The 18,566-nt window shown below is 35.1% G+C and overlaps 2 protein-coding genes across 14 annotated transcripts; one reads left to right on the top strand and one right to left on the bottom strand.

Moving 5' to 3' along the window:
• Positions 1-45: 45 nt before the first annotated feature.
• Positions 46-2,161, top strand: LOC135141786 (actin-like protein 6B). 3 transcript variants are annotated; one of them, XM_064073230.1, is made up of 7 exons: positions 46-137; positions 194-373; positions 423-609; positions 882-1,095; positions 1,191-1,448; positions 1,498-1,599; positions 1,656-2,161. In XM_064073230.1, exons 1-7 carry the CDS (start codon positions 113-115, stop codon positions 1,821-1,823), a joined length of 1,134 nt encoding a protein of 377 aa, XP_063929300.1. In that variant the 5' UTR covers positions 46-112; the 3' UTR covers positions 1,824-2,161. The 3 variants fall into 3 exon arrangements, with proteins under 3 accessions (XP_063929300.1, XP_063929299.1, XP_063929298.1); XM_064073229.1 differs by having other exon boundaries at positions 423-735; positions 1,498-1,593; XM_064073228.1 differs by having other exon boundaries at positions 423-735.
• Positions 2,162-2,279: 118 nt separating this feature from the next.
• LOC135141869 (battenin) lies at positions 2,280-16,633 on the bottom strand. 11 transcript variants are annotated; one of them, XM_064073431.1, is made up of 10 exons: positions 13,234-13,355; positions 9,853-9,899; positions 4,668-4,873; positions 4,365-4,483; positions 4,153-4,311; positions 3,969-4,106; positions 2,915-3,104; positions 2,713-2,862; positions 2,521-2,661; positions 2,280-2,468 (listed from the first exon to the last, which is right to left on the bottom strand). In XM_064073431.1, exons 2-10 carry the CDS (start codon positions 9,890-9,892, stop codon positions 2,331-2,333), a joined length of 1,281 nt encoding a protein of 426 aa, XP_063929501.1. In that variant the 5' UTR covers positions 9,893-9,899; positions 13,234-13,355; the 3' UTR covers positions 2,280-2,330. The 11 variants fall into 11 exon arrangements, with proteins under 11 accessions (XP_063929501.1, XP_063929499.1, XP_063929497.1 ...); XM_064073429.1 differs by lacking the exon at positions 13,234-13,355 and adding an exon at positions 12,505-12,530; XM_064073427.1 differs by lacking the exons at positions 9,853-9,899; positions 13,234-13,355 and adding exons at positions 6,986-7,064; positions 7,222-7,851.
• Between the last annotated feature and the right edge of the window lie 1,933 nt (positions 16,634-18,566).

The following is an 18,566-nucleotide window of genomic DNA, read 5'->3' as shown; positions in this document are numbered from 1 at the left end:
TTTATAAACAGCCGGTAATCCCGTTTTTTGTAGTTTTCTTAATAAAATACTTATCTTTTACGGCGATATGTATTAACCGAAGTGTTTTTAAACATTTTAGTACAAGGTAGAGATGAGTGGGGCTGTTTATGGGGGAGGTAACGAAAATAAGTCAATAAGTTCATTGTTTGGTAAACATAACCTCAAATTGTAGATGAAGTCGGGGCCCTCGTCTTCGACATTGGTCACAACACAACCAGGGCCGGCTTCGGGGGCGAGGACAGCCCGAAATTGGACATACCGTCAACCATCGGTGTGTGGTTGGATTCTCACGACGATGTTACTCAAAAGCGGTACAATATTGGAATCACTTCCATCAACGTTCGAAGATCTGGTAATTACGATTTTCGCGTTGTAATTGTGAAACGTCGTTTTCGTTGCAGAAATGGAACTGACAACTTTTTTAAAAGACGGGATGGTGGAAAACTGGGAGATTTTTGAAAATTTCCTGGATTATATATACACTAACGCTTTGAGGGCGATTCCGAATGACCACCCTTTACTTATCACAGAGCCGCCATGGGTAACCCATCCTAAAAGGGAGCAATTAACCGAGTTAATGTTTGAGAAGTACAATGTTCCTGCTCTTTATTTAGCTAAGAACGCATCCCTCGCTGCCTTCGCCAATGGGCGTCCGACCTGCCTTGTTGTTGATAGTGGAGCCACTCATACATCCGCTGTTCCTGTTCATGACGGGTACCCATTCCACCACTAATTAGTCCATTGCTTGCCCGTTGTGATTGTGTTGCTGCTTGTATGATTTTTCTTTTAGCTTTTTTCGCTTCTTATTGGCTTTGTGATCATATTATCATTGATAATAATTAAATCTAAACCCCTCACAGGTTTGTGCTGACACAAGCTGTGGTTAAGTCGCCAGCAGGCGGAGATTATTTAAGCGCACAATGTCGCAATTATTTAAACGAAAAAGGAATTGAAATTGTCCCTCCTTGCATGGTAGCCTCTAAGGAAATTACCAAATCTGAAGAAGCAGCTAATTTCAAGCGGAGGGTGTACCAAGCCAAGCTGACTGACTCCTGGCACAATTACATGGTTAGAGTAAGTACTATAAACACTGTATTTGTATACTAATAAAATTTTGTAACATAAAAGTGAGGTTAGAGTACTAATTTTTTTTTTTTTTTAAATCACAGCAAGTGATGCAAGACTTCCAAGCTTCAGTCCTCCAGGTCTCGGACAATTTGTACGACGAAGAGGTGGTTAAAACAATGCCGGCCATTCACTACGAATTTCCAAATGGCTTCCATAAAGATTTTGGAGTTGAGCGGTTCAAAATACCCGAACCCCTTTTTAACCCCGTCGCTGGGATTAAATCTGGTATTCAGCCGACTCTGGGGGTTGGCCCGTTAGTCACCACCAGCGTGGGGATGTGTGACATAGACATCCGACCCGTAAGACTTAAAGTAATTGGCGCATGCGCACTACAATACCAGTTTATAGGCAATGTATGGTAGTGTGGTCGTCACCGGCGGGAATTCGAATCTCCAGGGCTTCACAGAGCGGTTGAATCGTGACTTGGCTGCTAAGACGCCACCGGTAATAGTTGAGAACCCGTTTTCTGGGTTTTGAACCATTTCTGTTAATTTTTGTGTTTACAGAGTATGAGGTTGAAGATAATCAGCGCCCCCGGCGCGACTGAGCGGAAATTTGGAGCGTGGTCCGGAGGTTCGATTTTGACGTCTCTGGGTTCGTTCCAACAGCTATGGGTGTCTAAGCAAGAGTACGACGATGGCGGGAAAGCTATAGTGCAATCAAAATGTTTGTAACTTGCCTAAGTAATTTTTACATGTTCGTTACAGTATTATTGTTTACGTTCGATTTGTTTGGTGTGATAAAATTGCAGTATTTAAGGCCTAGTTGATAGGGTTCGACTGTTGCGGTCGTAGTGATGAAAATTTTTTTGGAGATTTTTTTTCAAACATTTGTGATATATTTGTTAAAATACTTGTGGCAATATTTTTGTACTGTCATGTTCCTATTAGTGTTCATTTGATTAAGTTTTTGTAAGTCTGAGTGATTAGTCACGCTAATCTATAATACTCGATTTGATAATTTGTGATTTTTTCTCGATGTGCCAATAAAATTTGCCAAATTAATCGTATAAGTTTATTTATTGCATATGGAGAAGTACAGGGGGCGGGGCCTAATCTGTATTAAAAAACATGTGTAGGGGATGACGTACGACGTACTTGTGAATTGTGGGGTTTATAATAAAACAACAATTGGGCGTAAACTTCTATAATAAATATAAAATTACAAACTTCAGAAATTAGTTAAGAAGCTCTCAGTGGCATGGGTAGCGAGCAGATGGCGTTGTGAGCGTAAATGGCTACCACTCCCGCCAACGTGATACCAATACTGTCTGCAAAACTGGTAATGGCCATAGAAAATTGTTTGTGTTCTTCTTTGACCTGAAAATTAAAAATTAGTTTAAAAATCAAATTTCACAATTTTGTAACGAACCTCTGTGGAAATTCTGTAAAACGTGTTCACATAGGCTGCCCCTCCCAATAAACCCTCCCAGAGGGTCAACACAGCTATAATCCAAAAACTTGGCATATAATAATAAATTACTTCAGTGGTAAAAATAACCACATTAACAGCCTGCAAAAAAATACTCACAACCTTTATAAGATTTACCATATACTGACCTACCTGCAATACTGACATCACCCATATGTATCTAATATGGAAGAAATTAACTGAAGATCTTGAGAAAAATACACCTACTTGATAGAGCACCTGTAGCCATCTGTACTGGTCGCTAGGTTTTAAGAAGGTATTGTCGAAATTAATCAACTCAAACTAAACCAAAACATGTAACTAATAAGGTAAAAATTAAAACCAAAGTACTCACAGTTCCTTGGTTTATAAAATATTCTAGAAAATACACCAAACCGAACGGAATCATATACTTGAGCAAAGAAGGAACCTGCTTGAATTTTTTCTTAAGTGCTTCTTTCGGATTCTTAATTTCTTCCGCGTTGACGTTATTTTGCACATCTGTGTCATCCTGAACTTCAGGTGTAGGTAAAATAATATAAAATCTAAAAAAACATGCAAACGATTGGTTAAAACTAAAAAACTAAATTTAGCACGATAATTGTTGGTTGCATAAGTCGGCTATTTAATAAAAAGTGCAACGAAAAGCGAAATGTCACTAAAGTCACGTTACCTTTAACATTTAGCATAATTTTTTTTAATTATTTCGTTGCACAGATAACGTGTGGGTCAAAACCCTGCCGCGCGGACGCACATGGAAAGTTGATAACCTTTGAAATTTGATAGCGATTAAAAAAATATTCCCCGTGGCCGAAATAAATTTCCTGACCTAGCTCTTCCTGTTAAAAATACACACTGTTTATGTAATTGTCGATAAAATTAAATAAATTTATGCAAAATTAATACGTGCTGTGGTACACTGGATGTCCAAAATATGTATTTGATTTACAATAGATAAATAAAAATAAAGTATGCGTAATTGTCACATCAAAACAATTTTAACATACCTACGTGAAACTGGAATTTTCAATGTTATTGTTAGCTAGAAACATAAATATTTTAAAGTAGTAGGTGGCTATAATCACAACAATTCTTAGAATGCAATTAAAAAGTGCTGCAAAACAAGTTTATGGACTTTATTTTAACTGGGAAAAACCTGCAGACATATTTCATATCGATGAAATGTACGACGTCACGCGCTGTAACATTTTATCAAATTTAAATAAATTTTGATATTTTCAAGTGAAAAATCTGAAATTTAATTGATGATAATGATGTTGCGTGCCTAATTACAACATCAGTCAAACATTTTTTTTTATTTAAATAAAAAATTAGCTATAGTTATTACTATTAACACTCCGTACGCATAAACATGGGTTAGTTGTTCGCTTAAAAATTTTGGTACTTACGTCACAGCCATGATACCAGGAACTATTAACATCACTAATAAAGTAGTTTTAAAGCCTAATTGTTGTAACAGAGAGTAGGAAAGGGCCCCTATGACACCAGCACCTCCAGTGCCTGAGCTCCACGTCGATACGACGTTTCTACGAAGCGGCATTAAAAACGAAAAAGTCAAAATCTGACACTTACTTGTCAAAAAATGAACTATATTGGAGATATGTCACTTCTCCAAGTCCGGAACAGAAGGAAGTGGCGACCACCCCTAGCAACGACATAGTAATGCTTTGGCTGAACGCCACTAAAAGAAATCCTGCTGAAGAACACAATATACAAATGGCGACCCTCACACTGAAAATGTTTGTTTAAATTTTTCGAAATTTTCGAAAATGTCATAGACTTACTTAACAAAAAATGGAAAGAAGGGCGCTAGTAATTTAACTACTAAACTGGGAATAATGTCAGCTAATAGAATGGCGCCTGTAGACATATATGTACAGTTTCGTTCTTTGCTTTTTGAACCCTATAAAAAATCTCAATTTTTAATTTTGAAAAATTACTAGAAAAAATCTGTTGATCTGGAATTACGTCCGATAGATGTTTCGTTTGTAGCATTGTCTGCCTGAAAACATCTACCTACAACTAACACGGATTGGAAAAAAAAAATGTGATGGCAGTTATGTATGAAAAATAAACAGGGTTATTACTTCGCTTTCTCCTATGATATCGCTGGCGGCTGTCAACATCACAACGTATCCATAATTGTTACACAGTCCTAAAATCCAGTAGGATATTAACGCTCGCCACGGTTTCTTCTTCTTGACAGTCCGACTATCCGGTGGTAAAATTTTATCACTGCTCTGGTACTCTGCCATGCTTTCGTAGTTATATTTGGGTTTTCGCTTATTGGACCCTGCAACATACCCCATGCTAGAATCTAAATTTACTTTACCCAATGCGATTGATTTATTGGTGCATATACCTGGCGCAGGCTAACTTATTATTTATTAATTTACATAGAGCAACCACTAGCACGAACAAGCAAATCGCATTTGGTTCGTTATCAATTCATATCAACAGAAATTTTGCATGTGTGTTAATACTAACGGGAGATGCGCTCTGACACTGACAATGTGATAAATTTATAAGAAGGGTTACTTAAATACAATTGTCCGAATAATTATACCTAAACATTTAATGAATATTTATTAACTTTAACAACACTTGATTAACTACATCTATTGGGAAAGCAACCCATTTGTATTATTGTGCACGATCGTGACTACATTACGATTAAATTATATCCCGCTTAATCACTCTGTCGTCAACACATTACAAAACAATCAAGGGCAAAGTAAACAGATGTCAGTACCGATTACCGCACTCTTTCAACCGAAGAACTTCAAAAACAATAATCTGTAATTTTGTCAGGTTCAAAATTTTGACGTCGGTTGGCGGGCATTTACGAGGTCATTAAATGACCTTGTCAATCAGTGGCGTTCAGAGTTCTAGAAATATAACTAAATAATAAATATCTAGTTACTCCAATTTAAAGCTTATTGACTCTTAGCACATCTGGCACCCAAGCGAATTTGCTCTAGGACATGTCCATTGTCCTATCAATTTAGCAATTACTAAACAGCGTGCTTCAAATTTTACCTCTCGGACCCTTATTACACAACACAAATCTTGAATTTCGCGGTTTTTCTATTTTGCAAAATTCCAGTTGTGAATGGCTGAGCTTTAAAAAGTATAGAACTGTGACGTTGGTTTGATTATTAACCTACTCGGTAAAAAGGTGTTTGTTTAAAAATGAAACTTCCTGTTTCAACAAGCGACTCGCCTTTACGTAAATAAGACCCTAGACATTTGGTGAAAGTTTGGTATTTGAGCGACAAGAAGTAATTAAAAATAAATTCAACTTTCAAAAACCCAGTCAAAAACAACTACAAAGTCAGTACGAAATATCTCAATAATAAAAATTTTGTTATTCCGGAAAAAAGAGCAAATAAATAAATTACTTTTTGACATTAAGCATACGTTGTTGGAGAGACAACATTTTTTCTACGTCTGGCTACAGAACATTTGATAATGGTAAAATTCGATTTCAGCATAGGCCGAATTATTTGATTACGACGGAATTTTCATATCATCAATTTCAGGATGTTATCAACATACTAAAAATATAGTAATTACACCGCAGACAGATACGTATCGCTAATCTACCAGAGATCATCAGCAATTTTAATAAAAATGTGGCCAGGTCAAAATTTGCTCATCACTGTAACAGATTTTATTACATTAGTTGAGATGTTAATCTGCGATAGAAGTTAATTTAATGACAAGTTGCGTTATAGACTAAAAAAAATGTCACGGTTACTAGCAACTTGTACTTTTTGATACTTTTTTTTTTAATTTAGCACGCAGTGCAAAAGGGTGGAAGTTTGTCTAAAATAAAGCAAAAACGGCATGGCTTTGTACTTATTTCATGCCGGATCGCATAAATCACTACTGTAAAGTTTTATCCATAGCGAATCATTCTATATTTGGCAATAGTACACAAATCAATCAAAACGGTTAAATAATTGAGCGTTAAAAGTTGGCGCCGCATTCATTTGGAATGAGACACAACTGAGACGCAGGAAACAGATTCCGCGACTTTGAGGATGTTTTTGTAAGTGTGTCAGGCTCCTTCATACTTGAACGTTGTTTTTGCGCTAGTATTTTCCCAAACGGATTTAACTGTTTGCACTTACGTAATTTACCACAATGATAAAATAATATGTACTTCAAATGTGAAGTGCAAGATAAACAATTAGCTTGTATCATTAAAAAAAACCGGTGGTAAATTTCGGACCGAAAAATTTCCAGCTAATTTTTTTGAACTTTGCTCAAAATATCGTTTGCGTAAATGTATAGATAACTCACGCTTCTGTAAAATGACGCGACAGTTAAACTACGATATCAGTAATATGGAAATTTTAAGTGAAAAACATCAACACAAACATTTAGAGACCAATCTTACTTCGTGGGTACCGTCTACCTAGAGATCTAAGTCCGGCGACCCTAGTTATACGTCGTACGCTCCGGATCATTCTGAGATCCTGAAATAAAACCTTTGAATTTTGAATAAAGAATTCAAGCGACTACGGAAAACATTTTTTAACGAAAACAAACAGAGAACAATCAATAACAACACCACAAAACGATAAGCACTATCGACGGAAACGATAAAATTTCGCTTAAGACAAACTTTCTGACCTGTACTTAAGGTGTGTAAGTAGCTGAAGCTGAAATTGTTTTTTGAAAGTGGCTACAGTCACTGTTCACTTCCACCAAAAATGGTGGAATAAAGAATAACAAATGCGATGTTTCACAGGAAACATACCTGTTATCTAGTTTGAAATCCTTTTGATAAGATTTTTTATTCGTTTACAGCGTTACAGCAGTGCTAAAACGGTGGCACGAAATGACCTGTTGCGGTCTAATGATACACCAATAACTATAATGCCAACCTTGACTATTACAGTAAAAAGCAGAAATTGCAAACAAATAGAAAGTACTATGAAAATATTTGTTGTTTTGGAAATTACACGTGCGTCGGACGCAATTCAAAATGTGTCGTTTTTAATAATGATGCAACGTTGTACTGACGTCTGCTTATTTTTTTCGCATTAATGCAAAATACTGCGGAATTAGCGTTTTTCTAAATGATAAGAAACATAGTTCGTGCTGGTTGCGAAACGACATTCTCAAGCGCATAATAATCGTTTAATACTTTTTTTCCAACCGACGACCTGTGAAATCGTGACGCATGTCCAAAGGTGACGTAACAATTAATGCCCAGTGCTATATATAATTTCAGATGTACCTATTTTTAAATAACCGTATCAGTAAACTTAGGGTTTATCAAAACCCAAATACGATTTTCCGGTTCGTTGAAAACAAGGCACAATCAGTGATGAAATATAAAAATGCATGGAATGTTTTGTAAAATGGCGCGTTTTTTGACTTACCAGAAATCCAGTATAGTGGGTATTTAGGGCAGGAATGGCAGCCGTAAAATTTGTCGTTTGGACTTCGTGGTGTACATGCACTAAATTAGTTGTACGAATAAGCGACCGAAAGAAATAATTTACACAAACGACTTAAAAGTAACCGTGAAGTTAGACTTTGTAATGAATTTTCTAAAAATATGTCAAATATTTTACTAGTTTTAAATATTAAAACCGAACTACATTTTAGTTTATTTTAATTTGACCCTGATATCAATGCAATATGTTGATTACCTTACACAACACTCTCTTCGTTGGTACTGAGAAAGTAATTCAAATCTTTATTAACGCCACCAATCGAAAATGCACATGTGAAGTTAAAAATATCCTGATGCCGAAATCAATGAAATATTCCAGACGGTCCTCGAATACTGACAGACACCGGACTCGATAATTTTAAATCGCACTGCTTCCTGCTTGAAGTCAAACCAACTATTGATCGCTTCAGATTAAAAAACAATTGTCATAGTTTAAATAAGCACTTAAAATTAATAACCGCCAAAGATAGCACCAATACGTTAAGGACAATTAATCCGGTCATTGTCACTCCTTTTTTCAATATCAATATCAAATCATAGTTTTTCCCTCCTTGGTTTTTCCCTTGCGACAGGTTAATGCGATTTTAAAGTGACCAAAATAGTATTTACATACCGGTATTGTTGGTTGCATAAACTTGACTTTTTTTATAAGCAAGAGAAATTTGACAAACCGGATTAAAATAAGAACAAAAAATTAAAAAAAAAAATGTAGGCAACTTAATCGTGTGTAAATACCATATTAAAAAACTTCGAGATGCTAAAATTATCTCGGAATGCCAAACAACTGCACGATAAATGAAACACTTCTCCATTTATAACTGTCACATTACATAAAAACGTCCCCTTTTAAAGTTTGCTAACGGTTTTTAATTCGCTGCAGTACGTGATACTAATTGATCGCAAAATCAAAAATTACAACACAGTATTAATCTTTGTCCCTCAACGATAATTTTATTCACCGTTGCACACATTTTTTTTTCAGTGTTTTTTAGATTTATATTTACTTTGGTGGGTCGGGGTAACACTTGTTCGTATACACTGCTTTAGTCAACCACGCTGGGAATATTACTTAATTTAATCCTTCCTCACACTAAATACCCAAATATTGATACATTAACTTTATGGATGCATGGTATGCAAATCCCGTTGACCGAATCACTAAAAATATAAATATTCATGGCTTTTATTAAATCATTTAAGTTGTCAGAGTTTTCCATTTAGTGGAAAAGCGGTTGCACATGTCGCATCGAACTGTAGATTACCCTTAATTGACTTTCCGCTAATCAAATTATACATTTAGAGCAGTTCGGTGGTAAATTTTAGCTACCGTGATGCAGCGTCTGGGTTAAAATGTGAAATTCCCGTTGTGATAAAATAAGCCATAATAAACTCATCGTCAATACATCACAAGACATGACAAGTTTTATAATTCATTAGGAGACGCTTGCATTTTTATATATTCATCGATTGTTGACACTGACACTTAATCAATCGAGTGGAAAATTGTCACAGATAAGATTTTTATCACGTTCTAGAACCACACTGTATTTTGACCTGGAGGTCGTTATTTTTTCAAATCGTTAACTCAAAAATAACTGTCAGCTCAAGGTCATCTCCCGTATTACATTTCATTTGTGCCAACTGCACAACGATAATTAAGTCAATTGAAAACTATTCCATTTTCATGCATAATTAATGAATACAGCGCAACTCTAAAACTAAGTGATAAATATATCTCTGTTTTAATGAAGCACTAGAAATATGTTAGTAGAGGTTTAAAATTTATTGTGATACTGTACCGAATACGGGTGCGAAAAAATCGAACGGCATCAAATCCATGTTTGACCTAAAAACAGAAAACATCTTGTCAGTACAAATTTTACAAAACTATTTTCCAGTGTCTGAAAGTTACATATTTAAATATGGCAGACACTCAATCAACTGTCATGTTTAAATAAACTGATATGAATTAATAACATGATTGCTCTGTTAGTTCTACGTTAATTTTACAATTTAGGCACTTTTTACGAAATCAATGAAACAGAATTTATTTTTATGATTCCAAACCACCGTTTCGTGACAATTTTTGAAAAAAGGAAAGAGTGAGAGAGGAAAAAAGAACGAGAGAGAGAAAAACTGTGTCTTTGTCTAATGCATAAAAAATGAATAGATTTAAGTAGTCTTAAATTCCACACTAAGTCAATCACGCACAGGTGGCACACCTGCGCCATCTAAAAAAAATCAAAAATTTTGAAATGTGTGCCACATTCGTGTCGGTTTGGCTTGGCAAGAGATAGAGGGGTGGCATCAGCGAGACAGACGGCGGATTCTGTCCCGGTGACGGTTAGAAGCTGATTGCAGCATCATCGCGTATGAAAAGGGTGAGTTAGGGGTAGGTCGGCGCGTCTCAGATTCCATTATTCTACCCCATTGACAAAGGCTCCCCAAATATCCTATTCGAGCCGGTTTTTTACGGAACGGATGCGTGAGAGGGGTGAGGCCCAGGTGCGACATTGAACGCATTTGATGCACGGCGATTCTTGCAAACAAAGATCGCAATCAGCAGCCCACGGCAATGGGTTGGAGCCCGAAAGTACCAAACAGTATCGCGGCGCGCTCCCGAAGTCCAAGACATACCGCGAACGCGACATCTACACGCGAGTACGAGCACCTGTTCGCGGTACGCCTACACGTGACCCGCACGAGCGTGGGGAAGACTCCCGGCAAGATGCGGCGAAAATTTTACCAAAGGAGGTTCGGGATACTTTGTGTTGTTACCACAGGTAGTACTATTATTATTTTTTTATTCTGTTTCCAAGTGTGGATCAAAAAACAAAAGTTTAAAATTTCTAAAAATCTTGAAGTTTGAGTGTAGAAAATTTAGTTTTATGTTGGGTACAAAAAAAAGTGTACGCGGTATTAGTGCAGTTTCTACGAATGACGACATAACTTTTCAGTTTTAGGTTACCTGTGGTTTATTCTGATATTTTACACATGATTCTATATATATAGCATGGATGCATTTTCATTTTTGGTTCCAGTTAAGAAAAGTGACGCCATTACTTTGGCGTGAAACGTGACAACAATGCCATTTTAAAAACGTACTTGAAACTATTATTTATTTAGTTTATAGTGTTTAACTAAACAAAGATTTTTTTTGCAGCCCTAATATTTATAGTCTCAAAAATTTTAAAAGATAGACACGACATGGCATATGTGCAAATATGGCGGCATTGTGGCGTTCAAATTCGTAAAATTTCGTAAGCTGACATTCTGCGTTTTTTTTTTTTTCGTTTGAGACTATCTTTTCTATATTTCATTCAAAATTAATGTTTTTCTCAAAAGTTTTCTTATAAGCTTCGTTATCCAAGACTTTCAAATATTTCTTTTATCTAGTGACCTGTGAAATTTAGAAATGTTGCAGATTTGCCACTTCTTAGTGATGGTAGATATTTTTTGTATTAATTAATGTACTTAAAACACCATCTGTTACAGTAATATGACATTTGAACTTTCGTTGTTGTTATAGTTACACACAAGAAAAGAGGCGGAACAAATTACTGCCCACTATGATGTTAGAATCACTTATGGAATATATATGTTGTATGCAACAATTTTCATAGTACATGTCATACGAGTAATAATATTTAATATAGAATGCTTTAAGTTGTGTCTGCAACTGAAGTTGGTGTATATATTTAACACAGTGCACACTTATTAGACGTATGAGCGTATGACACTTCAGATTGATATTAATTTTAGCCCTACTTTATGAATCTGCAATTAAAAAGAACTTAAAAAGTGTAGAACTTTTCTCCTATTCCTTCTATTGTTAGCCAAAATAATAAAACGCACTCAGCATTGAAGTACGACATTGATACGATTATGCCGCATTTATGCATCATCCGACCTTAACCCTACCTCCGTAAATAATCAATTACGTTTGAAAAAATGTATTAGCCACGGTGTACCTACATTTTTTTAAAAACAATCAAACTACAACCTTGAAGAAAAAACCCTACAATTTTAAAACCGAAAATGACTAAATCGCAGTCGTGCCAAAACAATCAAAATAGTTTTGCCAACTACAAACAGATGCATTCACCCTTACATCAAATTAAACACTCGACTGTAAATTGACAAGTCTTCAGGTAAAAGGTTTTAGTGGGAAAACACAATTGTGATCCCCTACCCCATGTACAACCCTACTCTATATTGTGAAATTCTAAAAAAAATAGATCAAGGGAAACGTTTCCAATGGCATGCTTCCTTTATGCGGGATTAATTATTGTTGGAAATAGTACCCTATAGACTTACACGTCAAAATTTGCGGTGTATTATTGAAATAATCACAAGTTTATAAAACGCAGCTGTAGGATTTTTGTTTTTGGGTTGGTAGGCGTGAGGAAGTGGGTGGAGTTTTTTTAATAAGAGAAAAGTGTAATACTTACGGCACATACATAACATGTGTATGTTATATATGTATATGAAACTATGATGTTTCCAGATGACAACCTAAAACAGTCTAATTTTGCGATAACGGGCGAAATTTTAAAATTGAGATTATTATACATACATTTCTTGGAACTAATTACAGATACTTGATGATTTTCATTCGGGCGTATGATCAAATCAGGTTAAATTAATTTCAAAAATAAAAATTTTTTGATCATACGAAAATATGTAAAAAGAACGCTGACGTTTGTAGCCACTGATAAACGTACAATTCTTATCAGTTCATTATAAACGTCAGCAGTATACAATGCTGAACAGTGAAGATATGTTACAATGCCTTTCTGAATTAAAATTTAGTCTAGTCTCTAGTTTTAGTAGTATACATGTTTTGGAAATCGGAATTGCAACGTTATTACATATTTTTAACATACTAATAATATTCTAGAACATTCCACTAACTGTCAAACTAAGGAACATATCTGTCACTTTTTTGAAACGTTGTCATTTTAATACCGTATTAAAATCCATATAATCAACTGAACTAATTAGCATATTTATTAACTGTCATATTTACAGAAAAGTATATGGTATATGGAAAAATACAAAAAAATCTAATTAAACCGAGACGTAGTTCCTGAAAATCAGCCACTTGTATAAATTACAAGTACTAAACCTAAATTTCAAAGAAATTTTAATAAAACAGAAAATAACTCAAAATAACTTACGTCTTCAACCACAAGTCACCCACAAAATTTGCCACACTTGCAAGACTGCTGGTCAGAACTCTCGGCTGAGGAATGCCAAGTACAGTCCGTCTCAGACGATATGTACGGATTTATGGTGTGAAGCTTAACGAGCCGAAAAAGACCGAGCTTTTGTTGCGGGTTGAACTGAATTTGCGTTTACCACGTGTGGATAATTTATCCCTAGGTCGCGATCTATGAGTGACGGGTGCTTATTATGTTTGTTTATCTGCATAATTAGCAGCCTTGACGGACAAACTATACGCCGTTTCCAGTTTTGTAAAATATGCGCAACGAAAAAAACTCGACAAATTCGTGAAAGATTAATGATGGACAGATTTCGTAATCGGGTCGAAATTGAATAATAGAGGAAGATCAAACGAATCGAGAACCAGTTCCTAATATTTAAATGGGCGAAAGCCAGACCGTGGCTCATTGGTTGTCACTCACGCGGATGATTGGTAGATTGGTTGTTAGACACAAATTAGTTTATGTTGGTATTAGTATAACAAACTTATTATTATGGTTAAGTGGGGCACATGGGCACGAACTCATTGATTTTGTCGCGAACTGTACATTATTGATGCAGTTTGCACTACGATGTACATTTAAATAGTAGACAGGTAATAAATAGTGATCACATAGAGCTCTAGTCTATAATATACCTATCGAAAATATTTATGGGCAGATTTGAAACATACAAAATACATACTAGAGGAAAAAATGGGACATACATTTCGATTTATTTAACTACTGACAAAATAATACTACATAAAGTCAATACGAATAAAACTTGAGCGCTAGTTTTAACTGTCTAATTGAAAAAAATGTTATCATTTATTAACGAACTGTCGATAATTTAATTGCAGTTCCAAAAATTGAATCAACAATTTATAATATGGAATAATTAAAACGTTATTTAAGTTATCATTCAGTATCGATCCTTGCTCCATTTTCATTCTACCATTTCATCTAAAAAACAGTCGTCTAGTAAACCGTGTAACGTATTTTTAAGATAATTGTGTTCGTACTGCAATTATTTGACACTAATTTGATGTGTTAGTATTGCCAATATAATTTTTTTAACATCAAATTTCAAAGGTTGCTAGATGACTTTTTTTCTGAATTCGTGAACCGAACCACATATCGTAATCATGGTTACGCAATTTAAAATATTTTTAATAAAACTGAAAAGGGTTTTCGTTACTTGACGTCCAATTGGAAGGGTGCTTCACCTTAAGAAACGTTTTTTTTTTTTAATTAACTTTTTCTGTCAGCTACTACTTCATTATTACTACTACACCTTGGTGGCTACCGAACAGAAATTCCTATTCGTAGTCAATGTGACTGGAAATCGACGCAAGCGCGTCAAGGGGTTGTATAAATTCAACAAAAGTCTTGTAGTAAGCATGACATTTATTTTTATAATAATGAATGAATGATGTTGGTAGGACCAACGAGTTCTTTGTTCGGTTTGACAGTTACGGTCAAATAAGTGTCAAATAACTGTCATTATTTTAAAAATAACTTTCATGGCCTACTAGAGGTTTTTTTTTCGATCACAGAGTATTGTCTAAATACACAAAATAACAAATAAAATTACTTATTTTTGAAATAATTTGGACACAACACAGTAACACAATTATTGATTTAGGAAGGATTTGTAAAATATTTACACTACAAAAACACCTAGCTTAAATTTGACATCAGATCTGTACTGAGCAAACTGAAATTGTGTCAATTATTTTCAACGTCACGCCTTCTTGCAAGAAAATTCTATGCTTGGTATCACATTCAAAGTTTTCTCATAACTTATACCTTTTCGAGGCTACTCCTCCCTTCCAAAATTTGATGACGTCTTTTCAAAATTTCTTAAGTAAATTTTGCTTTCAGTGCACGTGATCACATTCTTCTTCTCTGTAACCGTCAAACTAAACAAAAAAGGCGTTGGTGTTGCCAACGTCATAATTTTAAACCCATTAATTTAAATGGTTAAGATTTTTTTATGGAAATTTTGTGATCAGTGTCGTACTTGCGGTTGAAAATATCAAATTACCACAGTATAACTACGATTAGTAACGAAATTGATGCTTATTGTCACATGTCAGTTTTTAACCTTTTCAAAAATATGACATTTACGTGGTAAGAAAAAGCGCGAAAGTAAGTCACTTACTGACACAAAAAAATGTTTTTTAGGCACAGTTGGACGTAAAATTTATTTAATCGATAATTTAGAAAGGAGAGACGTGGAAAGATTACTCGATTTCAAATTTCCTTGCTCGTAAGGTAAAAAGCTGTATTAGTAGATATATACTATAGTGAGGGGTTGTGCAAAGTGCTGTCGTTTTGCTGCAAAATTATGTAATTTTAAACACCACAATATTGATAACACGCACCTTAGAACGATACTTAAGTAAGTAACGAAATTAACCTATCATTAAATTCAAAATAAGTTCTGAGACACAAGGTAAATTGTGGAAAACAATGTCTTAATGGATCTAAAATTATATTCACTGCTTATGATGCACACAACTTGACAAATAAGTTGAAAATAAAGTGCATCTCGGTTCAAATTGTTATCATAGGGGATAAGATAACCACAGATAAGTTCATGTAGACAAAGTTCACATTTTAAATTATGAAATTATATGCACTTTGGAAAAAAGTGCAACATCACATTCTTGAATAGACGACGAAAATTTTGCTGATCAGTTTTTAATTACTTAGACCGAAAATAATGATAAATCCGTCTTGCGTCAGCGTCTGTTTGTATGACATGATGAGCTAATAAATGTTGAAAATGGCGTCAATTTTCCAAATGTACTAACGATTTTTCTTTAGGAGGAGTAAATAATGCAACTGGTGCAATGCAGATATCCCGAAATAACGATGCAAGCCCCTGTCAGGCAGCCGTCGGACGTTTGATGGCGAAGAAGTGTCAAGAAACGAGGCAAATTAAAAATGACTGGGGGCACGGAAGGGTAAATATTTTGATATGGGTGTGATTCCCTAATTAATGTTTAATGGGCATAGGTCTCCATTTTGGCGTAGGTGTCAAAGGGAGGAGCTTCCGAGGGCTGATGGAGGGAACGGCCAGTCAGGAGGGTTAAAAGCCAGACTAACGCCCTTTTGTCGCGCACATCGTAGCGAGTGCCGAAAGCGCAATTACCTTCCTGTACCATCGCACCACCGGAACCGACGAGTCTTAACCGGAACATCGGGCAGTCAAGTTCAGTGCTAACTACAGTGCTAACCAGTGCCACTACTAGTATCTCGTGACGCCGCGCACTTATATCCAAATTCGCTATCGCAGATATCCAAGGCAAACAAATCGACTTTCGACGCAAACTGTGCCTATCGAAATTTTCCAAAGGGCTAATGGAAATTGACGCCGCATTAGCCCTTATGTATAATTAAGCAGCCCTCGCGTCGACGCTTCAAATTTAACGCGCGTAAATTGGACTTGATAGAGAACGGACAGGTGACAACGGTCTGTCTTATTATATATTCACGATTTGCATTTGTGAATATTTAAAGATTGGCACGTCAACAGACGTATTATCCGTTTTTCGAACAGACCCTGTCGCATCGATTGTATTTACAATGTATCTATATGTTTAATAGTTTATAGTAGATTTTAACGATAGCACCAGCGACGAGAAGTTCTTTTTGCTTTTGATTGTTGCTCAGAAAGCCGTTTATCGACAGGCTTTCGGGCAATAATCATTTCCAAAGGGAGCTTACTTCTTCTGCGACGTTGTTTTCAACTGTTTGTAATAAAGATCTTTTTCGCACTAAGAGTTTTATTCCCTGTTTCAGTTTACACAAAAAAAAAAATTGACAGTTACGAACTTCCATACGCTACGATGAGTAAACTCACTAGAGCATAAAAACTGGTTTGACAAACTTGTTTAACTGACAATAATAAGAACAACTTGTAAAGCGTAACCCCTTCGAGTTGTTTCAAAAGACACTACTGCCATATCAGTTTAGTAACTGACTTATTTTATCACCTGTAGACAATATAGTTAACAATAAGTGAGAACAATTTCTACTCTTAAAGTCATTCAATCAGTTAATAGAACTGTCAATTCAAAAAATTATTGACAACAAATAAAGACACCATAGTATATTCAAGCCGTGTATTTTTGGCTCTTCGGCTTATTTCACCCTAATGCAAAATCAATACTAAAAACAAAATTTATTGCTTAATATATATTTGCAGTCAAAATTAAAATTTAACTGAGGATTTAAAACAATATTTAAAAATACGCATCAACAATTGTGCATTTTTGCGTTTCATATAGTAAACATACAAGTGTGATAAACTATTATACGAATCTGACAACAAAGATCAAAAATAAAGCGATAAAAACATGCGCGACACTCGGAGTATGTGACGTCAGTCTGGTTCTTAGTTCAAGTTCCACCGTCGTTGCTCAAAATCCACTTTCAGATTTGAACGATTGATCTAATTTAAAAGTCCAAATATTCAAGCTCTTATTGAAAAGGATACTTTAGACACGGGCGTAAAATTACAAACGTTAGGTATAGAAATTTTCTAAAATTACAGTGGACGTTGACTTGGCCGCCTTGTCCAAATATGAACCATAATCAAATGTTAGTGTGTGACGGATACTGTCAGAGTGAGTGATGGATTTTAATTTTTCCACGGTAAACTGATATGTCATTTATACAGACTCCGTAAATGTAAATGAGATGTAGCTTAGAATCACGTCACGTATTATTTCCTTTTTATAGCCAATATTTTATTTACAGTGAAGAGATTAAATAAAAACCCAGCATAACATTTTATAACGGTGAAATTATTAAAACTTGCTTATATGATTCTGGACTTTTTTTACTGACTGTATATAGTAGAATTCAATATCATAATGAAACGCATTTTACTATGTCCTTGGTTGAAAATGAGCTCTAATTTTTAAGAGCGTGTATTAAGTAATTCCGCTTAACAAGTAGTTTGTATAACCGTATGATATGGAAGCTACCGTAATATGAAGATAATTTTAAAGCATGCCAAAATTTGGAAAAATAAATTCTAAAACCAGAAACCACACAGGATTAGCGTTAATCAAGCAGCAAAGTTGTGTCTACCTCTATTTTATTTTAATAAGGCGGTGTTTATAATTAAAAAAATTTGAGTAACGGTGTGCCTCTCAAAAGTCTTGTTATTTCGTGTAATCAACATAACTGGTTGTCAAAATTATTACTAAATAATTTAAAACTTGTTTAGAGTTTCTGTTTGTTGTTATAGATAAATATTTGTACATAAAAACGTGACCAAGCTACTTAAA

The sequence above is a fragment of the Zophobas morio genome, unplaced genomic scaffold (genome assembly GCF_036711695.1).
Source record: "Zophobas morio isolate AGI-343-1 ecotype UQ-CSIRO unplaced genomic scaffold, CSIRO_AGI_Zmor_V1 ptg000044l, whole genome shotgun sequence".
Lineage (NCBI taxonomy): Eukaryota > Metazoa > Arthropoda > Insecta > Coleoptera > Tenebrionidae > Zophobas > Zophobas morio.
Note: the sequence above shows the minus strand (reverse complement) of the source record. Positions and strands in the feature narration are given on the sequence as shown.